This window comes from Podarcis liolepis (genome assembly GCF_965112155.1).
Source record: "Podarcis liolepis genome assembly, chromosome: 6".
NCBI classification, from domain to species: Eukaryota; Metazoa; Chordata; class Lepidosauria; order Squamata; family Lacertidae; genus Podarcis; species Podarcis liolepis.
Genome location: NC_139559.1, coordinates 54,863,873 through 54,890,201, shown reverse-complemented (window position 1 = coordinate 54,890,201; position 26,329 = coordinate 54,863,873). Strand labels below are relative to the sequence as shown.

The 26,329-nt window shown below is 40.9% G+C and overlaps 1 protein-coding gene across 1 annotated transcript in view; it reads left to right on the top strand.

Moving 5' to 3' along the window:
• The window catches only part of LOC310709664 (BEN domain-containing protein 5-like), a 706,149-nt gene that overhangs the window by 557,713 nt on the left and 122,107 nt on the right, over nt 1-26,329 (top strand). The window contains exon 8 of the mRNA XM_083509645.1: nt 9,575-9,689. Coding sequence (XP_083365771.1) covers nt 9,575-9,689 — 115 coding nt within the window. The remainder of the gene's footprint in view (nt 1-9,574; nt 9,690-26,329) is intronic.

The following is a 26,329-nucleotide window of genomic DNA, read 5'->3' as shown; positions in this document are numbered from 1 at the left end:
AAGTTTTTAATTAAAATCTAACTGATTAATTGATTAAATGTTACAGCCTTAAATGAACTTGATGACCTTAGAGGTCACATTCCTGTGATTCCACAATGTTGGCTTGGTAGTTATTGAATTTGTCTAATGATATTGTTCACTGCATACCTGCTTCAGCAGAGGAACCACAAAACCAGAACACAGCTGCTAGCTTGACTGGCGTGCAGATTCTATTTTTGTGAGAGTTTTCTGAATGTAGAATACATGATGATGACATAAATCAAGACTTTGCATTCCTCACGAGGTGGACTGAATTTACTATCTTCTTCCTTCTTTCCAGTGCATAGTCAGTGACTTATCTGAAAAGGTATTAAAGATTTCTTCCTTAACAGTGCATACTGTATACTGATGATAATTTTGCTTAAAGAATGGGAGGCCTTGACCCAAGGAGCTTACGATTTGAAAACAGATGCATGTTTATATTAATTTTGCATGTCAGCAAAAACCTACTAATAGAAAAGCATGCTAGACAACACATGTCCTCTGAAATATAAAGAGTAGTGTTGTGTGTGCTAAATAAAACAACCCTTGGTAAAATATTTAAAAATAAACATTGAACTTCACCTTTCCTCACAATTTTTTCTACAACTTGTCTCACACACAACTTTACTATTTTTTAAAAAATAAAAACTCGGTAGCAGGACCCCCCCCATGCCTAAAATAAGTAGTGTTAGCATTCACATTGACCTTCCATTATGGATTCTTTGGGGCAATCATCCTTTCTAGAGAAAATTCCCATGACAGCACAATGCTTGATCTTGTCGATATCTATTATACTAGCCAACATGGGTCATTTATCAACATTCATTTTGAATGTATATCAGAAAAACTTCAGGACAGGGGCTTCAATGAGTAATTCCAGTGAACAGCGCTGTGGTGAATATGCATTGTGCACAGAAATGTGTTTAATACTGGCATTACCCATATATTTGGTTTTGATTTTCCAAATAATTAAGGCGAAAATAGAGGATGTTGTTATTGTAGTGGTTCACACATGGGATATTTATTTATATTTATTTATTTATATTTCTTAAATTTGTATGCCACCCTTCATCCAAAGATCACAGTGCACAACATAAAAATACAAAACGAAAACACAAAATGCATAATGAAACAAAAACAAACCAATAAACTCCCCTCCCACAAACACATTTTAAAAAACATTTAGAATGTTAATCAGCCGAAGGTTCTATATGAACTAAGAGCATGGTCTCTGTCCTGAGAAATGTACTGTGTACAGTTGAGCACAGTTAAAGTACCTCAGTAGGACCAAAGGAGAAAGAAGATATAATAGCTGAAGCATATATATGTGAAGAAATGCTCCTCTCCACAGCACATAGCTTAAGTGCAGTGTATGAAAAGTTTTCTGGAATATTTTAAGACGCACTTGAAAGAGAGGGCATACCAGCATTATATATATATTTTTATTAAAGATTTTCTTGTTTTATAGAAGTATGTGTAATGTCTCTCGTATTTTTTCCATGTAACTTTTTTACAAATTGGTTTCATTTGTTGAGACATTAGGAAGAAAAGGGGTGGAGGGGGGAAGATGGGTGGGGGTGGGGTTGGGTGGCGATGTTTCTGTTTTGCTGAATGTATGTAGGGTTTGGTGTCAGCGTTGCTCGTGCAGGTTCTCTGCTGTTCACTTGTGTTCCTTTGTTTGTGATTGGCTGTGGTGATCTTTGTTTTCGTGTGTGAGTGGGGTGGGTGGGCGGGCATGCCAGCATTATATAAAGGAATTCAATGTGTTAGGAGCATACAGAAGGAATGGTGAAACCATGGGATATGTTTAGTGTGAGCAACCTGAATAGGTAAGATGTATAATTTTTACAACGAAGTTTTGGTCATAGATCAAGGAAGCTTAAAGGAACACTACAAAAGGAAATACAAGAGATCAACAGGCGATATCACATGTCTGACACCAAAGTTGTAGAGAAGCCTGAATCTGTTCAAAGCATTAGGAGAGTAAAACTATGTCTGTGTGTCCCTCCCCCACCCCACTTTTTTGTGTACAGTTAGTAGACTGTGTTTGAAGAAGGAGGGCATCAAATAAATAAAGCGTATTCTTTTTGGTACTGCCCATTGCCTCTGTAATAAATCAGACTATTGGCTTACGAAATTTGCAAAGCTTGCTATGAATTTGACTGAAGTACCACTTCTGTGTGAGCTCTAATAAATTATTCTACGTATATTTATTTATTACAGTAACACTGGAGTCTAAAGCTGCATTTGAATCTGTGCCTATATTATTACTGTTGTATGTTGTGCCAACCTATAACACAATATGGTTTTCAGTAGTTGTGGCTCAAGCATATCTAATATGCTCACTTTTTGCTTCCAAATCTTTTTCTGAGTCCATCGATTTGGGATAGGCATGAGTGTGATGTGGAGGTGCCATAAAAAAAGACTGTATTGAGCATTGGTTTGAAAATCCTCACTATTTAATTCTGGTCTTAGGTGAAAGGTAAATCTCCTAGAAGACTAGCTGGCTATCCACAACATTTTTCAGTATCTTACCGTATCTTATAGTTCTTATGCAATAAGAAGAGGGCAATCTTGAATTTAGTACCAGCAGTAACTTTATGTCCTGAGAAGCAACTCATGCATTCTTTTGCATATGCAACCAGACAGTAATATATTTCAGATTATCCTAATTGATCCTGTCTGAGCTGAAAGAATGATGGTTATTTATGCTTGAGTCTAGCAATGCAATGGAGAGCTGTTTTCTTTTTGAATTTCCATTGGTTTCTTCCAAGTTTTATTTGGATACTACCAAAAGAACAGCTGTGGTGTTATTATCTTTTATTTTTGCATGTGATTTTCCATTCAGTCCAATGGAGGAAGCAAATATATGTTCATAAAAATATGTGAGTTATAGCCAGTTATGTCTCCCTGCAAGTGGAATAGACATCCATGAGTGGAATGACCTCCCTCTCAATTCCTTTCCTTTCCCCTCCAGCCCATGTGCCCCCCAAATATTCATTGGAGTGTTGGGAAATGCTCCTGAGCAGATGTGGGGCACATGGGGGAGGAGAGGAAAGGGGTCCAGTCACCTGAGTGGAAGTCCATTCGAGTGATGTTTGATATCACATTCTGCATATAGATACATAAATTACTGACATAAATAGAGAAGTATCCAGCAGAATTATGCATATTTATCAGAGCAGTACAAGCCCAATACATTTTGTTCCCATAAGCAGAGCCCAAATAGTTCTCTCAGTCCATACTGGGGTCACCATTTTGTTCTACCCAAACAACAGTTCCTACCCCCATGGCACAACCTGAAGCAGGGCACTCAACCCTGCTGCATGGGAGCGCTGGATCTGTATAAATTCATCCAGAACTGAATGCTAGTTTGAGGAATTGATCTTTTAGCCATCAAGACATCTTTCCCCCCTCCTTCTTTCAAAACTAACTTACTTATATTTCATGTTTGGTTTGCTGATTCAAACTGGATCACACCATTTGACCAAGAGCAGCATAATAATTCCAAAATCCAAAGAAATATATGGAAATACAGTTATTATTATTTTATAAAAATAGGGCACTAATTGGCAACCCAATTAATCTGCTCATCTGTGAAGAGAAAATATATTGCAACAAGTAGTTCCATTTCCAGAAGTCATTCTCAGAGGTAACATTATAGTGGTCTTGTTTTCTTCCAGCACTGCAACACGGTCCAACGCCTCAACAGTAGCATAGGTCAATTAGTGGACAAATTAAGCAATTATTAGCCACTAACAAGGGTGACTGGCATCATTAGTCTTCCTGTTTACCAGCAAACTGTTATTCTAATAGAAGGACCAACAAATAAATTAGGGCATCTGTTCTATCACAGTGTCTGTCTTCAAGTAAATTATATTAAATGGACCTGGTTTCTGCCAGATTCTTCACCTTGGTTTAACGAAATACAAGATATGTTTCTTGCTGATTATAGAAGATGTAAGTTTTAGTTTGCATTGATTAATTAACACAACAAGCAAATTATTTTAGTTTTAAACCTTCTTGATCTGAAGGCTATCATCTTCATCTGAAAGAAAAGCTTTGAGATAATAATACTGACTGAGTCCTCACTATAATTTGATTGTGGGGTATTAACATACATATAAGGAAGGTTTCATTTGCATCTTTGTCATGATGATCAATAGACCATTTCTTTCTTGTCTTTAGAACTGAGATTTGCCTTTGACTTTTGCTATAAAGGTTTTAAGATACAATCTTCACTGAAGGCTGTCATAATGTTTGTTTTTGTTTTTCTTGAAGCTGGATATATATATATATATATATATATATATATATATATATGCCTATTTCCCCATCCTCTCAGCAATTTCTTTTGTCTCAAAACCTCTCAGAGAAAAAGGAAAACATAATGGGAAAAACATTTGGGAAATGTAGTTCAAATAAGGCAGATGTATATGGTCCCAGCTTTTAACGCAGAATAATTGGAAACACAGAAACAGCATGTTTTATGGAATCTTGTATTGTTGAGGAAATTGATGCATCTGTAACATCATGTTTACCTCACAATACTTGTACTGAAATGGTTTTCTCCATTTCTGCCACTGTAACTGCTTAGATCTGTTGTGTATAAAGCAAATACTCATTATGCCAAAATTGGTCAGTTTTGAGAGAGCATTGCTTTGAATCCTTCCCATTGCCATGTGCCTCAGTTCTGCCAAATGGATTTTTAATGTTCTTTCATGCAGTGCATATTAGTTTAACACCAAATGTTGACTGTATTATAAAAAAACAAAAAAGAGAGAAGGCTTTCCAAGGCATCCAATTAGTCTATGCCAACCCATTTTGGAGGTACAGTGAGAAGTTATATTTCTTTCGTATTCCATAGATCTTTTTCCTCTCCTATTTTAAACTATTCATATGCCTTTCTTTACTTCCCAGGAGAGATTATTCCAAAGTGTAACATCACATTAGAGAAGTTATGCTGATCAGATTTGATTCTCATTTCCAGTTTGCTTTAATCCAACCTGTTACAGAAATTAAATGACAGACATGTTGGTAGGTGACAATTCAGTACAAGTGTTCAGCTTCACAGAGTAGCCTTTGGAATATATAGAGTAATTTGCCACATTTTCACCGCACTTTCCCTCTAAATAGCCCAGGGCAGCTTACATGGGGTTATCTGATTTTATCATTGCATAAAACCTCTATGGTAAGTTAGGATGAGAGATTGTGATAGACACAAATCTACTCACTTTGTGAGATACATGGCAAAAAGAAAATTTAGTTTCCCTGGTTCAAGTTCAGTATTAGAGACACAAGACTGCATTTGCTCTTGATTAGAAAACTTCTGTGCCTTTAATGAATTATGTTGAAATTCCACATTCTCATTTAGGACCAAACTAGATGTGATACTAATTGTGTGAATGTTATTCATAGGTATTCTAGTGTGACTATATTCAGGGCCCCATACAAATTGGCCTCGCAGTATAAAATTGGAATACCTGTTGAATAATTTACTATAGCGAAGCACAACTTGCTGCCTTGCAGATGCCCTAGACTGGGGCATTCACAAGAGGTCTGTGTAGGTAATCTTGCCAACTATAGCTATATGCCCAATGGATCAGTAGATACTCCCAGCAGTGAATCTCAAGACATGATAACTCTAGATTCCCCTAGCAAACACAAAGGAACTCATATCATCTCAAATCCCATTTGTAGAGAAGTTCCCTTCTGTTTAGTTGGTAGGAAAGCAGGAAAACCTTCTTGAGAGCTAAAGAATTCAGCGGTGGGAGGTATGGCTTGTGTTTGCACAGCTCTCCTACCTTCTAGGAGACCTCCTGTGTTTATCAGCTTTCTGCTTTTCTTATTCATTTCTTTCTTTCCTTCCCTATGGTGACATTCTCTTGCAGTTAGTTTTAGCTGCTAAATTGTTCTCCAAGAAATGAGAGCGTAAGTAGAGCCTTCTGGCTCAGGCCAGTGGCCCATTTAGTCCAGCATCTTGTTCTCACAATGAGCACCTTGGACCTGAACACAAGAGCACTCTCCCCTCCTACAACTGGTATCCCCCCCCCCCAAAAAAAAATAGTGCCTTCGACTATGGAGGCAAAACATAGGTGCTCCTCTGTATAAGTTTTTCTAGAAGTTTAATTTGTGCTTTCAGAGCAACTAAACAAAAAGGATAGTGTGACTAACTTCCCTTGATGGCAAATAATGATGGTGGTGGTGGTGATTTTATTTGTACCTCACCCATCTGACTGGGTTCCTCCAGCAGCTATGGATGACTTCCACCATATATAAATGCATAATAAAACATCACACATCAAAAAAGCATAATATAACAGATTCCCTCAGACCCTGAGCAAGTTCTATTTTTTGCAGAATGGAATAGAGAAGGCAATGAAAACTTCATAGCCCACATGACTCCACCCATAGCTCTCTGGAGTGCTTAAGGACCAACAGTGGCAAAAGCAGGCAGTCCCATGTGGGCAGATGCAGACAGTGTGTGGGCTGAATCAGTCTCTTCAGTGGGAAACTTCTGGCCATGGCCTAGCCCTACCTCTGCAATATCAAGTTAGCTATGTCAAACTAGGTTAAGATGAATATTCTGAGTATCGACAGTATCTAGTCTTTGACAAGACTTCAATTGCCTTCATTATTGGGATTGCTGGATTGTATAGGCTGCAAAAGAGTATTTTTGATTCAAGTAATGCCTAAGTAACTCCTAAGTACAGTGGTGCCTCGCAAGACGAAAATAATCCATTCTGTGATTCTCTTCGTCTAGCGGTTTTTTCGTCTTGTGAAGCAAGCCCATTGACGGATTAGCGGATTAGCGCTTTTAGCGGCTTTTAGCGGCTTTTAGCGGCTTTTAGCGGCTTATCTGCTGATCTTAGCGGCTTAGAAAAGGGTGGGGGAGGAAAAAAACCCCGCAGGAACTCGCAAGGCATTGTCGTCTTGCGAAGCAAGCCCATAGGAAATTCGTTTTGCGAAGCACCTCCGAAACGGAAAACTCTTTCGTCTAGCGGGTTTTCCGTCTTGCGAGGCATTCGTCTTGCTGGGCACCACTGTAACTTAAATTTATTCCATTCAAGAAGCATATCTCTTCTGCACCAACTTCAGTAAGTAGTACAAAGCTTTTAGAGAGGCAGTGACCATAAAGCAGCCTTGTTGACTCATGACAGCATGTGGAAGAAATCTATATGGTTGTCAGATTTGTGCATACTGATTTTTGTACTGCTAAAATGTTTAATTGCATTTTATTTTTAATGTATTTTTATATCTTTTCATTGGATTGATTTTGATATCTTATAAGCTGTGGTGTGACCATATTGAAATTGAAATACTTTATTGTCACTTGTACAACTTGTATACAGTGAGATTACATGAGCACCCCCACTCAGCTCTCTTAGTCTTAATTCCCCTTGTTTACTGACGCATACCCACCAAACCCGAAAATCAGTTGCCCTGTTGTTATCTTTTCATTCAGCAGCCTAACAGCCCACGGATAGAAGCTGTTCTTTACCCTGTTGGTGCGACTAATCATGCTTCTATATCTTCTGCCTTAGGGCAGGAGATCAAGAAAGTGCTGGCCAGGGTGTGAATCATCCCTGAGACTTTTCCTCACTCTCCTGAGGCAACGTTCGTCCGCTATTTCATCTAGCGGATTCACGGGACAGTCCATAATATCTTGTGCTGTATTCACCACCCTCTGTAGGCACTTCCTATCAGATGATGTCAAACCAGCGTACCACACTGTGATGCAGTATGAAAGGACACTTTCTATTGTTGACCGGTAGAAGGAGATCATCAGATTTGGGATTGACATTGTTCTTCCGCAATACTCTGAGGAGATGGTGTCTCTGTTGGGTTTTCTTAACCACCCGGGTTGTATTTAGTTTCCAAGTAAGGTCTTCACTGAGATAAACTCCTAGGAATTTAAAGGAAGAGATTCTCTCCACCCAGCCCTCCCCGATGTACAGTGGGGCTAGTTCTCCTCTCTTCCCCCGAAAGTCCAACACCATCTCCTTTCTCTTGCTGATATTAAGGTGCAAGTTGTTCCCTAGGCACCATGTAGATATTTTTTGGACCTCGCCTCTATACGCTGATTCGTCTCCCCCTGTTATTAAACCCATTATGGTGGTGTCATCTGCACACTTAATAATTGCAGTAGATGGGTTAGATGATACACAATCGTATGTGTCAGAGCTGCTCCCAGATCCTAGCTCACAGAGGATCACGCTAGCCAGCGTTCACTTTATAAAAGTCTTTATTGAGTTACAGTTTCCATTTCCAAGTTGCCGCGTGCAGCTCTACGTCTTATAAGCTAGACCGGCGAAGCTCCGTCTGAGTCTCCGCCCCCTGTACACCAACTTAATACCCTAGCCTTACTCCACCTTTTCCGCCTGACTGTTCTTCTCTGGGTCCCTCTGCCCCCCCGGGATCTCTTCCTTCCTGGACTCTTCTGACGCTGACCCCCCGGACCCTTCTGTCTCCTTGCGTCGGGCTTTAGGACCTGGCTCCCTTTCCGGGCTGCTTACTGCGCCGCCTTCCTGTGCATTTGAACTTGGCGCGCGCGCCCAACCTGCCACTTTCCGCTTGACCGTTTCCTCGCTCCCCGATGGAGGTGTGGCCACTCCTGACTCATGTCCTCCCCCCTGCTGCGAGCTGCCAGAGCTCGATACCTGGCGCCCTTCGTCTCCACTGCGCTCTGTTGGGGACGCTGGCCCTGATTTCCAACTGCTGCCCTCTGAACCCCCTCTGGACCCTTCTTCCTGGGGTGTTCCCCTAGGCTCCCCCCTTGCTCTGGCCACTGGCGCTCCTTTCTGTGAATCTTCTGATTCACTGGAAAGACTCGGAGATCTCGGGTCGTCGTCGTCATCACTCATTTTTTCTTCGGACTCCTCCCCCTCGCTCTCTGTTTCCTCCCTTGCCCTCGCCTCTGCTCCTGAACCCCTGACAGTATGTATACAATGAATACAGGTAGGGACTTAGCACACATCCCTGTGGTGTGCCAGTGCTGATTTCTAAGGAATTAGATGTTACATGTCCAATCCTCACGGTTTGTGTGATGGGCGGGATATACATTCGTACATAAATAGAGAAATTATCTGTTGTCCATTCAGAGCAGCATCCTGGGTATTCTGTTTTAATTTTAGAATTTTAGTTTTATTATAATGCAACAATTTTCATGTAAATATTTATTATGTAATTTGGAATGTGTTTTTGTTTTTCTAGTCTAGATAGGAAAACCTGCCTTGAGACATTTAACTTTGGGTTGAATGAGAAGGATGGTGTGTAAACTGTTCATAGGAAGGGGATGGGAACTGAAGCAGTACTAATCACCATTTCTACACATGTACAATCAAACTAAAGTCTACTCATTTCTTTCATTACTTCATATTAATATTATGATATGCGGAATCTATGTTCTTATTAAATTAGTGTGTGGGTAATGGAAAGCCTTTGTGAAATCTAGTCAGCCAAATGCCAGAATTAAATATATATTGTATAACATATTTTGAATTTCTGATTTATAATAATGGCAAATTAATATTCTTTCCCCTGTTTCTCCCAGGTATCATTGATTTTCTTGTGAGTCCACATCCAATTGCCAAAGTGTTGCGTGATCATTTGGTCTTCAAAATTGCGCCGATGCTTAATCCAGATGGAGTTTATCTTGGCAATTACAGGTATGAGTTTTCATTCCAAGACTGTGGAAGTTTGCTTATAATGTGCATTGTAATTAAAGCAAATATTGTATGTTGCCAGAAAATAGGGGTGAGAGGTTAAAATGGTGGCACGAGGTACCATCAGTTCAACTTTATTCAGAATAATAGATTGATGATGAAATGATGTTTTTAATACTGCATACTTTCTTGAATGCAGGAGTCAAATTTCACTATACTTTGTTCAGCTTTGTTTCATTTTGCCAAAAACTAAATAAAAAATATCCCAACCAGCCAACCTTTACACAATTTAACTGGAGTTTTCCTTCCGCTTTTGGAGTTACTCAACAATAACTGAATGCATTCCTCCCAATTAATACTTTACTTTTATAGCTCTGGATGCTCTGAGGAAAGTAGTAATGTTATCCTGTGTTACTTTTGCTCCATTTTTCATACCTGAAATTCCTCTTACCCTTCTCAGTAATTCTCAGGCCAAATCAGGTGTTCAACCAAAGCACATGGTATGTCCTGGGACCATAACACTTAAGAATCCAGGGTGGAAGAATAATGTTGTAAGCCTCTCTGCATTTTGAAATCAAACAATTCAGGGAGAAGCTTTCAGTATGGAAGCATTCATGTGAAGCATCATTCAGGCTTCCATTTTGAAGTATCATGAGGCCTTCTGTGGGGAAGGAGAGATTAATGCTCAGAAATTAGTGCTATAGGTCAGATTTTCTATCTGTGAAGCACACAAATTCTGTTGTAAATGCTTGGATGCTGCTGAGAAGGCCCCACGATTCAAGAATTGTTTTGCCTCTGTAGTAGAAATTTGAGGTAGGGGTAAGATTATGTTGTAGCAATAACTGTAATAACTACAGCGAAGTAACTTTTGTTACCTGCATGCATTCATCCACCCTTCATTGATTTTTTTTATTTTTGTGTGAGCAGGGTTATGATAATTTATGGCGACTACAACTGAGGTGCCCAATATTTCTTAGACACATCTGGCCCATCATTTTCAGTGTCCCCTGAGAAGCTAGGTATTATTACAAAAAGAAAATTATATTTCGTTCCTTAATTGCTGAACTGATAGCACATTATAATTTTAGCCTTTTCATCAGATGCAGGAAATTTAGCTATTCTGAAGTAAAAGGACTGCTAATGAGGTGGATGGAAAAGCATTAGATTTGCTTGCATTTCACCACACCATTTACAAAAATGCCTAATGTAACTAATAACTTAAAAATGAATATAGTAAGCAGAATGCTGCCTATTATTGGAAGAAGGATATTAAAATCTTGATAATGTGAATACTTGATGGCTATTGAATAATTCACAGCAAGAGTTTCATTTGCTGAAGTTTACTGAATGACCTTTTATCAGTCCCATTTGAAATCTGAGTTCTGGTACTCCAGTAAAATGTAGTTTCAGTGTGATCCACCAATTAATTAAGTCAGTGTTTCTGGATTTAAGTTAATTTTGCTGAGAGAAGTACCCTGCCTAAACTGAATTACACTCCACACCACTAGCTGCGTGTGACAAGGTACTTAGTACCTTCTTCTAGCAGTTATGGGATGAATAAAATATCCTTTAAATGTTAGTCTGGCATGGTCAGCATTAATCAATGTCATTTATTGTTGGGCAGCAAACCAGAATAATTTCCCTATGTTGCCACTATGCTGTTGAAGATAAGGCTGTATCGGCCTCATTAGTTATTAGCCATTTTTGCCAGGTCTTAGATAGAAGCAGTATGCTGCCTCTATGCATCCTGTGCTCTTGACCCTGAATATATTTGTTTGAGTACTTCATATCATGCTGATTTGCTGCTACTGCTGCTGCTGTTATATTTATAACCCACCCTTTATTAGCAGGTCCCAGATACATTTCCCAATGCAAACTAATTATCCCACTTCCTAAACATCTATTACTTATCTGTATTGTTTGATCTGTATTGTTGGGATGCAGGTGGCGCTGTGGGTTAAACCACAGAGCCTAGAACTTGCCGATCAGAAGGTCGGCGGTACGAATCCCTGCGACAGGGTGAGCTCCTGTTGCTTGGTCCCTGCTCCTGCCAACCTACAGTTCGAAAGCATGTCAAAGTGCAAGTAGATAAATAGGTACCGCTCCAGTAGGAAGGTAAACGGTGTTTCCGTGCGCTGCTCTGGTTCGCCAGAAGCGGCGTAGTTATGCTGGCCACATGACCTGGAAGCTGTATGCCGGCTCCCTCGGCCAATAAAGCGAGATGAACGCCGCAACCCCAGAGTCGGTCATGACCGGACCTAATGGTCAGGGGTCCCTTTACCTTTACCTATTGTTTGATCAAATTGTACAAAGTGCAATCCACAGGAGATTAGACAATACTAGTAGTACCTGGAACTGGTTGATGCCCAGACACTTTGTTGTTCAAGAGGATGTAGCAGAAAGCTTGTGATTTTGTTACCCAGTCAACATAGTTCTGTCCTGTTTCTGCATCCATGTTCAACTTTTCTGAAAAGCACAAAAATCTTTTAAGCATTTATTTCTCTTCACAAAATACACTGTTTCCTACAAACTTTCCTAAAGCATACATTTTTATACTCATTTTATCTTCTCTATACATTTCAACCTAAAATATGCTTCAGGGGGTGATTTTTTGAGCCAATAAGTATTTCACAAGATTCTGCAGAGTGTGAAACCAAAGGATAAATGCATTCTGATATACATACTCATCCTGAAAGTGAGAATCAGGTCCGTTTGCTTAACAATGTGGACCTAATGAAATCTTCACGCATTCTCCCTGCAAAACATTCAGATAAATACGATTCCATAATCTTTAATGCTTGGCAACTTCTGAGCAAGATCCTTCTTTGGATTTTGGATATGTCTTTTCGTGTTTCCCAGCAGTTTACCATTAACACCTTCTGGATATATTCCGATACCTACGGCAACAATAGACAGGCCAAGGAAAGGCAACATAGTACTCTTGATTTAAAAGCTGCACCTCCTGAGGCCTCTGCTGAACTTTCCTTTATCCCAAGCTTGCTCTAAACTTGTCACTGTGTAGCTGAACGAGTGAAATCTGTTCCTGCAGGCGAGACGGCTGTAATTGTGCCATCTTCAGCTTAGATTAGTTCCAATTTGTCATTCTCACCTTGCCGAGATGAGAGACCCCAAGATGGCATGGAAGGGAATATGTTTTTTAATAGTGGCAGATCTCTGCTGAAGCACCCTTGAAATGCGGTGACAAGGCAGCGGCAAAAGATGCCTACACTTCCTCTGAAAGCTTTGTAGTCTATGAATCGGGAGCTAGCAGGTAGCAGCTGCTGTTCTCTATTCCACACCCTTTCATTATTGCTTTCACTTATTTGCTGTGACAGTGACACACGTTGGGCAAGGAAAGTATACATGCTAATTATAACATGCAGACCTGTCACATCTCAAACCTGAAATCTTTGCAGTGTCTGTGCTGGTAGGGAAAGGTCTTTCTGCTGCTCTCTCTCTATACTAGCATGGTGTTAAGGGTCAGTGGTGATAGAGAGCTGTCTAACTTTTATAAGCGCCTTCCTATTTCACTTCAGTGCTTCCCATAGGATATTCTGAAGCCCAACAGAACATTACATACAAATGTCTGTAACAATAACCTGATAAGCATTTAACAACAACAACAACAACAACAACAACAACCAGAGTGGCTGGTTTCCCCAGCCACTCTGGGCTGCTTCCAACAGAATATTAAAATACAATAACCAATTAAACATTAAAAGCTTCCCTAAACAGGTCTGCCTTCAGATGTCTTCTAAAGGTCCCCAATAAAATATTTGAGCTCCCTACCAAAGTTGATGGACATTGCCATTCAAATGGTGTGCATGCGCCACATCATGTGATCGATTCTGTGGGGCAATGCTTCCCTGCTTCCCTCTCCCCCCCCCCAATATTTTATTCAAGATGGCACCCCTGGTCATGAGCAACATGGTTAAGTGACCCCTTCCCCACTGTTTTTCCATTCCTTTTTTTTTAAAGTAATATTTATTAGAGTTTCAAATAATACAGAAAAGCAAAAAGAAAAAACAAAAGAATTCAACCTTTAGAGTCCCATTTTCAATAACTTTTTTCCACAACTTCCCCTCACCTCCCCTTCTTGTATTCCAAATCCAAATATTTATCCAACAAGTTCTTAACCATTCCTGATCACCCTCACCGCACTGGAAGATGTGAGATGGATGGGATCTTCTCAGTGATCTAGTCATTCACAAATGTGTAGGTATGCATTATGAGGATGTGGAAACAAGTACATATTATTCTTATCTCAGCACATCAGTTCAGTCCTTCTAGAATCCAAAATGTTTAGCTTCTCAGCTCTGCTTGATGTTCAACTCTTTTGGACAGGATTGACTCCAACAGACAGGAAGGGATCGTGGAGGGGTATCATTTCCCCCATTCATATCCCTTAGCTTTCAGTCATCATATATTCATATTTAATGTATATATATCTTCTCCCCCCCCCCGAAGAACTGGCCTTACTACTCCTTCACACCCCAAACTTGTTTTTTTCCTATGGAGTCACTAATAAGGAGGCCATGCAAAGCCCAAAGGGAGGCTTTTAATAATAGGACAGGATGACTTACACCAATAGCATTTCGGCATGGTGATTCCTTCCCCTGCATTTATTGAATTTTGTGTTGCATAACCCTAAAATGTTTAAATCTGAATTTAATGCAATTACAGTTTAAAACTGTATATAAAGTTGCACCTGCCACAATTCTACAACAAAGGAAGTCTGGTGACAACTTAAAGCCTTACAAATTTGTTATGTAGTTTGCAAACTACAGTCTGCTTCATAAAATGTAAGTTCCTGAAATATATGCCTTCATAAATTTGTTAATTTTGTTACTAAGCTGCTAAGATTCTAAGCTGCAAGAGGCTAACATGGCTACTGCTCTCTAAATTTTGAAACAGAACAAATTGGGTTGGATCCAAAGTTGTGCAAGCAGGAAGTGCTTTTTTGTAGAAGTGTCCCCCACGATGACACCACCCACCAAATAGGCTTTTCTGAGAGTGCAAGGGACTTTAGTAAAGCAAAAGCAACAGAAAATATTTGTTACATGAGCGGTCTTATAGTTGTGCAATTTTAGATCCTACCAATTAATGTTATTAACCTCAGACTAGCACATTTTTGCCAGGTAGGAAGGAAAATAGCTTTTCCCAAGGTAGCAAAACAAAACAAAAACCAATCCAGCCATGCATGGGAGATAAGCTGGTAAATAAATCTTTCAAACCCAAGAGCGCACACAAGCATGCAATGGTTACTTAGAGATTTGTTCCTCTGAAGGCCATCTCACAAAGGGAGAATAATAGTGTCCCCAGTGGATGCTGTCCAACCTGAAATCATCACTCAGTGCAAAAACCAAAAAGCCCAAACTTTCTCCTTCCCAGCTGGCATCGAACTGAAATTATACTAAGACCTGCTAGGAAGAGATAATAAGGAATCACAATCTTGTTGTTTATATGTGGAAGTAGCATGATCCTTAGGTGAGGAATCTGCAAGAAAGATGGCAAAAAGAAAACCTTCTGTGGAGTTGAGAGCCTTTCCTTTCTTTCTGAGTCACTATTCCCCCTTTTATCTCCTCTTCACATGCTCCTGGGAGAATGTGCTTTTCCCCTCCTTTGCACTCTGGTGAAGATAGTGAATGCTGATGAGAGAATGCCCTGCTAGGGGGATGCTCCAGGCAGTCATTTGCTAGACTTATTCTTAGGAAGTTCGCAATGTGCCCAATTAGTTGGGGGAAGCGATGGGGAGCCAGCGTTAACAAATTCAGTTACACCCACCTACTTTAGAGAAGGAATGCCACAAAGCGCCACTCTTTCTCTGTTTTCACCTCTGTTGAATGGAGCTGGATACATTTTTATTTTTGTTATTTGCAAAATATAGTGCCTGTGATACCTGAAAGAGGATTCAGTATTATTTCTACTTTCAAATGGAATAACATGGGAAAATGTGAGGACTGCCTACTCTATTGTCCTATTTCCCCAATCCATCCACAGCATTTTTTTTAATCGGGTCTCATTGTTGGTTGATTTAGCTGACCCTCTAGGATATTATTGTAAAAATTATGGCGTTCATATCTGTATAACCTGCCTTGGAATTTAGGATGAGATAGATTTTTTTTTAATAAATAAAACAAAACACACAAAGATTGTGATTGGGTGAATGGGAACATGGGAATGGCTTGTATATTTCATTACCCCCCCCCCAAAGTCCCCTCTACCTTTCCTCTAAAGTAAGCATTATATCTACATGGGCCTTGCCACAAACCATTGTTAGCTCCAAACCAAGCTCCCTGTTCTTTATTGTTTCACCTACTAAATGACTGGCCCTGATGCTGAAAACAGGTTTCAGGATTGAGACCAAACATTTGAGGGCTGAACGCTGCCTCAAGGCAAGAGCGCCTGTCCCCTGGTCCATACCCAGTGTTACACCTACTATTACCAAAGCATTTGGGACTGTTGTTTCAATGCACCACCAGATAAACATAACATGTTAACATTGCAACAGTGGTTTCCCGCCGCCATCTTCCTTTGGCTTGAAGAAGAATTCACTCTCACATGGAAACTTGTTTCCACATTTACAGTATCATCCTATACATTTCTACTCAAAAGTAAGTTCGTGTGAATTCAATGTGGCTTGCTTCCAGGTACGTGGGTGCAACCTAAGTAGCACATTAAAGGTTCTGTATGACACCCCAGTCCTCCTCAGGGATTCAGACTGAAAACATGAAGGCAAATGTGTATAGGGGGGAAGGGGCAGGCATTTTGCCAAACACACCCCCATTTTGCCAAACACACCAGCACTTTTTTCCTAGAAGAAAAGCACTGGTGTGGCACTTACTGTAACAAATTTATGGTAAGTACCAGCAATGACCCCAGCCATGTTCCCATATTTACTAGGCTCATCCCTAGGGTTGCCATACGTCCAGATTTTCCTGGACATTACCGGAATTCCAAAGGCAGAACTGATGTCCAGGGGATTTCCTTAAAAAAGCTCAACAACAACTTTCGGGGTGTTGAAATATGGTGACCCTACTCATCCCTGACCTCCTGACTTTTCATGTTTAGTGTGGCAGTCTGGAGGGGACTTGTGAGCAGGGTCGTCTGAAGCATATCTGGTGCAGTGGTGCAAAGCTCCCTCCCACCCACCCACCCCGTTTCCTAGAGTTGTCCACCTTTTTTTAGGGAGGACGGCGCTGCCGGCAGTGGCTGGAGGGGGGCTCCTCCGGCGGGAAAGAGGCAGAGGCTGGACACGGCGCCTCCTGGCTCAGCTGGACGCTTCATGTTGTGGTGGCCACGGCAGATGGAGGTGCCAGGCGTGGCGCTGCTTCGGTGCGGCATGGCTGAGGCAGGCGAGGGCGGCGAGCTAAGCCAGGAGGCGCCGCGGCCAGCCTCCGCCTCTTCCTTGGTGCCCTCCAGCACTTGGCACCCTGGCACCCCGCAGCACTAGCCTCTATGGGTAAGACACCCCTGCATATCTGGCTGAACATTCTTAAGATCTTCCTAAAACTGAGAGTTCTGTCTTAATGTGAGCTCCCAGTCAGGGCCAGCCCACCCATGAAGCCCACTCACTTCAGATAGCAGAATCCCATGAGGCGCCACTCCACCTTCTAAACTCATTAATCCAAATGTATTAAGAAACCCCTTCAGACTTTCCTGCTGAATGTGGGGATTTGGGAGCCCCTGCATCACTGAGGGTGGGCTGGTGCATGTGCTCCTTTGTGTTCCTAATTCAATCCCAGACACATTCATTCTCATGCGATCAACACTCACTATCATGTGGTAAGGGCAGATTGGATAGTTTTGTGCTAAACACACTGCCTCTTTCTCTGTTAAGCCCAAGTCTTAGTTTTAGTTTCATTTCATGTACCGGTATGTGTAATTGATAAATTACTTCAAGTTGTAACGGGGAATATCCATCTCAGGATGACAAAACAAAGCTCTTCATGGGGCTTATTTTTCCTAATTAGGCATTTGTCATTGCAAGTGCTATATAGTATCATTATTATTTATATAGCACCTAAAAGTGTATATAAGTAAACAATCATAAACCTACGAATAAATGTATTGGTTTATTTATGTTTCTAGGCGTAAAAAAATCTATAATTACCAGGTACAGCCACAGCATAACTGCTATTTAATGACAATTCCTTTTTGTTACCATAGAAATGGGTCTGGAATAGTTACCTATAATTTCTCATTCCGATACCTCACACATGTTGTATTGCAGAATTACCATAGTAATTGCCTATTAGTCATCATAAAATAAGCAGTTATCCTAAAGATATCTGGATACTGTGAAATTTCTCTTCAGTTTCTTCAAAACTTACCACTGCATGCATTCATTTTCCTCTTGCAGAGTCTGAATGACAAAATCAAGAGTACAATTATCTCAGTGAAAGGCAAAGCTGTGGGGGCATCTCTATGGGCAGAGCATTGTGTTCAGATGTGGGAAGCGCAATAACGGGATTCCACTCAGTCATGAAATTTGGGTTGCCCCCTGTTTCTCATCCTAATCTCTCTACATCAAACCCTTGTGGTTATGTCTATAAACTAATAATTGCACAGTATTCTGTCTATTAAAATGTATTTACTTACATATTTTAAATATTTATTAACTGCCCTTCGGAAGAAGATTCTAGGGCAGTGAACAAAAGTGCAAAAGCAATTCACACAGTATAGATACAATCTTTTTAAAAAACCTAAACAACAATAAATAATAAACTAAAAATACTAAAGCTAAGTAACAAAAGCATAGGCTAACAGAATTGTAGAGTTGGAAGGGACCACAAGGGTCATCTAGTCCAACCCCCCGCAATGCAGGAATTGTTTGCCCAACATGCGGCGAGAACCAATGATCATGCGATTAAGAGTCTGATGCTGTAGCGACTCAGCTGTCACAGCAGTCCTAAGCAAACTTCCATCTCAAAATGCCCAGACAAACAGGAAAGGCTTAACTTCGCTCCAGAAAGATTGTAATGTTGCAACTAGACATGTCTTTTTAGGGAGGATATGCCAAAGTTGGGCTACCACCACAGAAAAGGCCCTCTCCTGCGTGACACTATCAACGACCTTTGTCCTTGAGGAAGCACAGAGTACAGTTTCTACTACCTTTGTACCTCTACAAAAGATCATAAGACATAAGCAGACTGGAATGGGAAGAGACACTCCCTCAGATACTGGGTCCCAAGTGGATTATTTGTTTATTTGATTTCTATACTGCCCTTATTCATAAGTGATCTCAGCACCTACACAAATACATTAAAATTGTAAAAGAGAGTATAACAAATTAAAAACAAATCTGAACTCCATACCAAATCAACAGCAGAAAGGAAGTCCTCAATTACAAACGGGCAACACTGGCTTTGTCTTCAGCTGGCACTAAAACTCATACAGTATTGGTGCCAGCCATATTTCTGGCAGGAGAGTGTTCCACAGTTGGGGTGCCACCACAGACAATGCTCTGTCTTGAGTCGCCATCCACTGTACCACAGTTCCTGATGGGACTTCCAAAAAGACCTCCCCTGCAGATCTAAAGACCCAGGCAGGTTGATATAGGGAGAGATGTTCCTGCACATATTTGTCCCCCAATTTATTCACAGCTTTACATGTCAGCAGCAACCTTGAAGTGGACTGGTAGCATATAGGCAACCAATGTAGATTTTACAGGTCTCTGCCGTTCACAGCAACAACCAATGTGACCTCTGTTGCATTGGTAAGATTGGCAGGGTATGCAACCGATGTCTTTCTTTTGGGGTGGTACAGCTGATCAGGGCAGTGGTGTATCATGGGGGCCACAGGGGTGGTTGCCCCAGGTGCAAAATCATTAGGGATGCAAAATTTCAACAACCAGGGCTGCCTCAATACAACTGCACACTTCTTTTGCAGGGCTTCGTTGAAAACAGCTTCTCCGTGCAAACCAGAAAGTGACCTCTCCAGAAAACAGAATGGCTCTCCCCCCTCCCCCTATTTCTGTGCTTAAATGCATAAGCCATCTGTTTTCCTCCCTCCCTCCCACTAACCCACTCCACGCAGCCCCGGGCACTGGCAACCCACTCTATGTCACTGGATGAGGAACAGGTAGTTTTTCACTTACTGTGAAAAATTATCAGAAATTCACTCCCCAGGACACCCAAAGACTAAAACAAAAACAAACAAACAAACAAAAATCCCACATGTTTTAAACAGCTTTGGCACAACCCAAAATTATATGTAAGAAGCCATTCTCTTACTTGTAATCAGTTACATTTAAGGGACTAAGAATGAGGTAAAGAACTCCTTGACTAGTTTTATCACCCTTTGGTCAAGGCGTACTAACAGGAACTGCCTTAGAGACAAGTACCATCTTTTGTTTGAAAATTGTGGTTCAAACATGTCTGTATCATACACATGTTTATGCATATATATGCATGTATATATTTCCATTCTGGTTTCACTGTTCATTTTGCTGACAGTTTTAAGTCAGTTTTTCAGTCATTTTGAGATTTTTCTTTCTGTTGCTTTAAAAAACTCCCTTGTAAAATGGTTGTCATCTCTTATCTTAAAACAAATACCAGCTTGCAAAAGGGTTTCTACTGCCTGATGCTGAAAATGCTCTTTATATTGATGTGGTAACTGCTCATTTAAACCATATTACAGCTCCTGAGTATTTTTCAGTTGCTATTGATGTGACAAATTCTCTTGCACAGAGGATTGCACCAATCAATAGCGTGTGCGTAAGCGCTTTAGCAACAAAACCTCACACTTTGGGATGTCAATTGAATCTGAACCTTTTTAGCAACATTAAATAAAGCATCCTTTACTTTTCTTTTGGTGCAGAAATGTCTAATTTAATCCGGCATGTATAAAAGGCTGGGCAATTTTGTGGTGGCAGTCTTAATAATGTGTCATATTGTAGCTAGTTTGAGTGTGACTGCTCTGTCCTTCACCTTCTAGTAACATTGATCTGAAAATACAAAGTAACCCATTTCCTCTCATGAGAAGATGGCACAAGGAGACCTAATGTGAGAGAATTGAAACCATAGTTCTTTTTATAACTGCCATTATTCCTCCAGGAATGAGCCGTGCCCCCTTAAAGCAACAAATCTATTTATTTTCCATTTAAACAGCCTTGATCCTGATTGCTGCTTTAGTCATAGCCAATTTCTAATCAACTGAAACTGGAGGTTTATTTTGCTTAAGCTCCATTGAAATATGGAAATACGTTTTTAGATTTCCTTCTTGGTCTTTGCTTGACCTTTTTCTGGGCTTGTTTCCACTTTCTGAATGGCTTACAGCTCCTCTTTGTATTAATTAAAGGATATGTGTTTTAATGAACCTTTGTTAGGTTTTCTTTTGTTCTGATACTTGTGCATTCATCTTAGATATGGAGCTCAGCTCTCTCTGGGCTTCATAGTGGCAAAGCCTAGTCCAGATCCAAGCCATTTTATAGGCCCTTTCTCCATCTAGCAAAGCTTGCAGCTATTTACCTATCATGCCCAGTCACTGGTTCCTATCCCATCATTGCTTGCCTACCAAATATAACTCTCTAGATCAGTTGCTATACAGTAAATTCATTTCTGCCGTGATAGATAGCCTCACTGCTGTTATCCATGCTCTGGTGGTTAATTCCCAGGCTGGCATTTGTGGGGCTACCCTTGAAGACAGGCTGGAAGCTCCAAATAGTTCAAAATGTAACTTTCAGACTGCTAACAGGGACCAAGAGTTGGAATTTTATTACCCCAGTTTTGAAACAACTTTATTGTCTTCCCTGTTCTCTTCTGAGTTCAGTTCAGTGTGCTGACACTTGACTTTAAGGTTCCATATGGCACTTCGTTTGTGTAAGGTAAACCATACCCTCCTGCCCACAAAACCATTCATTGAGGTTTGCCCACTCTCTCCCACCTTCGGACCTCCAGGAAGTGTCTAACCAGAGAAAAAAAGCCTGGATCCTTGCCTATGAAATGCCCACCCCAGAGATGCTCACCTGGTGCCTTCTTTGCTTTCTTCCCAGTGCCAGATGAGGCTCTTCCTGTGTTTCCAGACTTTAAAAAAATGGTTAATTTTCAAAATATTACCTCTTGTGAGTCCTTATGAATTGGAGTTTTGCTCTGCTGTTTATTATTGTTGTTTATTGTTGTTGTTGTTGTCAATACTTGCATTTATCATTTTTGAAAGATGTCCACTGACCACTGGAGGGCAGGGTAAAAAGTTTTGCTGATTCAATCACCATCTTCTAAATTCCATAATTAAAAGGGGGGGGATGTATTGAATGCTCCTTGGACAAGGATCTTGCCCTTTTCACTCCACTCTGTTGTTACATATAAATAGAAATCATGGCCATCAAATTGGCATGATCAGAAATTGCAGACAAAATTGCAGACAAATTTGCCCAAATTAAAATGCTCTTGGATTCATCTAGGATGTGTCTTAGGGGTTCCCCCACCCCCACCCCAGTGCCATGGTAACAAGCATTCTTTTTTCTCACAGTTTCTGTAGTCTTGCTCCAACTGAGGTGAGATTAGATACTGCATCAATATGAGTACGTTGGATTTCTCAATGTGACTGGAGGAACTTCTTATTCAGGGTTGCTGATAGTGTGGGCATGCATAAGCTATTTCAGATATTCCTCTGAATACTTGTAGGGCTAGAACCAGTGTATGTGAATGGACATGCTCCTCCTCTGTCTTTTAAGCGTGTTGTTATTGTTGTTTAGTCATGTCCGACTCTTCGTGACCCCATGGAGCAGAGCACGCCAGGCACTCCTGTCTTCCACTGCCTCCTGCAGTTTGGTCAAACTCATGTTGGTAGCTTCGAAAACACTGTCCAACCATCTTGTCCTCTGTCGTCCCCTTCTCCTTGTGCCCTCAATCTTTCCCGACATCAGGGTCTTTTCCAGGGAGTCTTCTCTTCTCATGAGGTGGCCAAAGTATTGGAGCCTCAGCTTCACAATCTGTCCTTCCAGTGAGCATGTTAGGGGTAATATTACTCAGAATCTTCTTTGGTTGTTTTGTGGTTAATTTATTAATATTTCTCACATTTCCTCCAAAAGGAACCCAGGGTAGCTAAAAATGATCTGGAATTTGATAGCTAGGATTTTTACTTATTCCTTGAAAGTCATTAGGCAAAATACATGCATGCATACATAGTTTTATTTGTATGGTGCCTTTCAACAGTTCAAACCACGCTCTGGGCAGCTTACAACCTGAGAAAATTACATCACTACAACATAACAAAAGTGGCCATAAACAATAAATAAAACATGGAAAAAGACAGAAGCAAACTGAGCAATTTCCACATAAATCACAAGAAGATCTGAAAGAAAGATGCAACCAAACAACACCCCCCACCCTCAAAAAACACACACACAAAGTCCCCAACCCAACCCAAGAGTCTGTTCAGCAGCTTCAGCTTTTGTAGCTGGAGTCAGTCAGGGCCTCACCTTTACAGGCCAGGTGGAAATAAAGCCTGAAAGGCAGGGAGTAGGTCCTCCCTGACTCACAGCCAATATGGACTCACAGCCAAACATCACAGCAGCAGCTTTTTGTTATTTAATTTGTATTTTTAGGTGTTAGGGCAGTGTCAGTAGCACAACATGAAAGCAACCTCATTGTAGTCCCCGCACAACTCCATCTGCAGCACAACTGTACAATCAAATCAAAGGAAAAGTTGATCACTTTTAAGAGACAGCAGAAAAGTGACTAGACCGTGCTTCATTTTATTGTCATTTATTATAGGCTGTGGTGCTTAGGACTAGCAGGGCAGGTCCACCCCATCAAAATGTGGCACTGGGGCAAAACTTGGAACTAGCAGAAGAGATGTGGGATTCTGATCAGGGCAAAGGTCCTGCCTGGTGTCCATTTTTGCACAAATTTAAATTTGGGCAACATTTCTATTTGTGTCTTGCGAAAGAGCTGAGATGGTTTGGGATGGATTGTATAGAAACATTGCATAGATGGATTGCATAGAAACATTGGAAGCTGCCTTCTGCTGCCCATTGGTCCATTCAACTAAGTATTGTGTATACAGTGACTGGCAGTGGTTCTCCAGGATTTCAGAAAGTGGTGGATCCCATTCCTACCTGGAGGTGCTGGGGACTGAACCTGGGACCTTCTGCAGGCAAAGCAGATGCTCTGCCAAGGGCAAAAAGGTTCCCCAATGGAAAATGATGCAACCATATTAGTGAAAGGTCTGTAAAGAGAAAATAAGCAAATAATAGATAAACAAATAATAATCTTGCAGCCGGGTCTGCTAAGAGATCAATGGACAATAAGTCAGTTTATTTAATCTTGCAGGTGAGCTCTTGCAAGAGCAGATCACTTTGATTTCTGCTCATTTGTTTGATCTTGCAACTGAATCTTACATTGTCAGCCACTTAGCTTTCGCTGCTTTGCTTAAGGTTGTCCCCGATCTGCTCTTGCAACATAGGCAGTTCAGATTGCTTTTCCAAATGTGATGTACTGAGATTCTGACCATGTTTATAAAACAGGCGAGAACTTATCTTTTGATTCAATACAATTTAACTTAAGCCTAGCTATAAGCTGTGTGTAAAGCGATTACTTGACCTAGGACAAAGAGACACTCTTGAAAGTGGTCCCCAAATCACCGAGAGGAATAGCACATTAGAAACTGTTGGTATGCAGAAGATGTGGGATAACTATGGATCCAGGAGAGGGAAGCATTTTATTTTATGTCTCCCTCATCCTCCTGACAAGCCGGAAGGGATGTGTATTAATAAAACCGTAAGCGAATTAACTTGCAGCTACTCAGTGTTAACCTAAGTCCCCAGGGAAAAAGAAGAAGCATTTATTTCAGGTTGTGCAGATCATAAACCTTCTGCCTTGTATAACATCCGTGCTCTGGTTACTAATGGACTCTTCCCCCTTTCATTCCTGATGTGGCCATTGAGCTGATGAATTGCACAGATTATACAGTGATAATGGATGGGGAAGGGGGATTTCAGCAGTCACTTTAAGCAAAACACGAACAGTAAATTTTGCTGATTCCCTCAAGCGCACCTGGAGGAGTAATGCTGTGTTGACGCAGAGGTGAGAGGAATTCAGGCATTTTAGGGGAAACGTGCTTTATGTGTGGGTCCTGCGTGAACCTGTTGAAGAAGCATTTAGTTCTGGCCTCATCAGCTGAGTTGCAATGGTTCCTGTTTCTACAAACCGTTCCCATAAATGTGTGTGTGCAAAATAAACGGGCAGTTACTTACTAATTTATTGCATGGGATCCAGGCATCTTCCCTCAAGACAGAACTACTGTTGTAGGGATTTTGAGTTTTCTGAACATTGCAATGTAGAGAAGGTGCTTGTCAACATTTCTGAGCACCACAGTGGGGAGAAGGTGGCTATCAATGATGCATGTCTTTCTAGTGAGTGGAAGGTGTTTTTTCTTAAAGGTTTCTACATGTTGTTTGCTCCAGTATACCTGGTGAAGAAGATTTCAAAGTGCAATCAAAGCCTCTAACACTTGCTTACCAAAGACAGATAGGGGGATGAGTATTCATACCACAGGAACTGCTGTCTCAGACATCTACTTCTGACACACTTCTTGCACCGTTGCTATTATGATTGGAGTGTTTTTGAGTGAGCATCACAAGAATGTATTGAATTTTTATAGAGGCACATGTCAGAAATCCAGAGGGAGAGCTTCAGTGGAGGGGTCTGACCAGGAACTTGACCAGGAGGGCTCTGATCCATGGCCTCTTCCTCCCCCTCATCATCCTTTTCAAGGTCCTCAGTGTTGGGGGTCCTATGATACATAAGAGAGAAGACCTGAAAAACAGTGAAGTTATCTGGACCATCAGCCAGTCACCTCAGAAGAACACTCGTGTCATTTAGAGCTGTGCCAACTGGATACAGCGTTTTCTGAAGTTATGAATTTCACGTCATGACAAATATCTGGCTCATCTTTCAACAAAAGCTTAAATAGAGAACAATGCAAATGGATGCTGAGAATCAAATATCTGTTGGGAATATACGAGTTTATGTATTTATTAGCTAAGCTCTTGCATAACAGGGGAACAAATAACAAGGCAAATATTGATATTCATGTCTACTTGATGCAACAAAATAAAAGCAGGATTAATAAATTATGTTAAAATAAATTCACGTACATGTTGCACAGTGGCACCTTACAGTGATGTACTCAGTCTGGGAGAACAACAACCCCCAAATGCACATAATCATTATTGGTTCAGATATAATATCAAGTGTGCTGCTGGGCATCTGTATTGTAGCTTTTTGGATTAGAGATTTCATTAAACTCTTTTGTCGGAAGTCTTTTCATGCAAAGTTTTTCTCCCCCCTTTTCTCCTGTAACTTTCATGCCATCCAATTAATTTTTCCACATCTTTGAAGCTGAGCCAGGACCACTGAGACTTTGCCTGGACTCTCTGAGAAGCCACTGATAGTGGTACAGACGTCACAGTGGGCAACAGGGCTCCTTTAACTGCAGCAGGAAAAGGCAGGAAGGATTTGAGAGCCCTTAAGCTCTTGGAGTTCATTGATTAGAACTGAAGAACTGGGAGAGACAATTGATGCAGGCCTTTCATTTTCATTCCATCCCAACACACCCTGGGAACACCCCATAAGCGCATACATTTATTCAGCAGCTCTGCACATATTAATATCTGTTTGCTGTGTAGCTGATGCCTA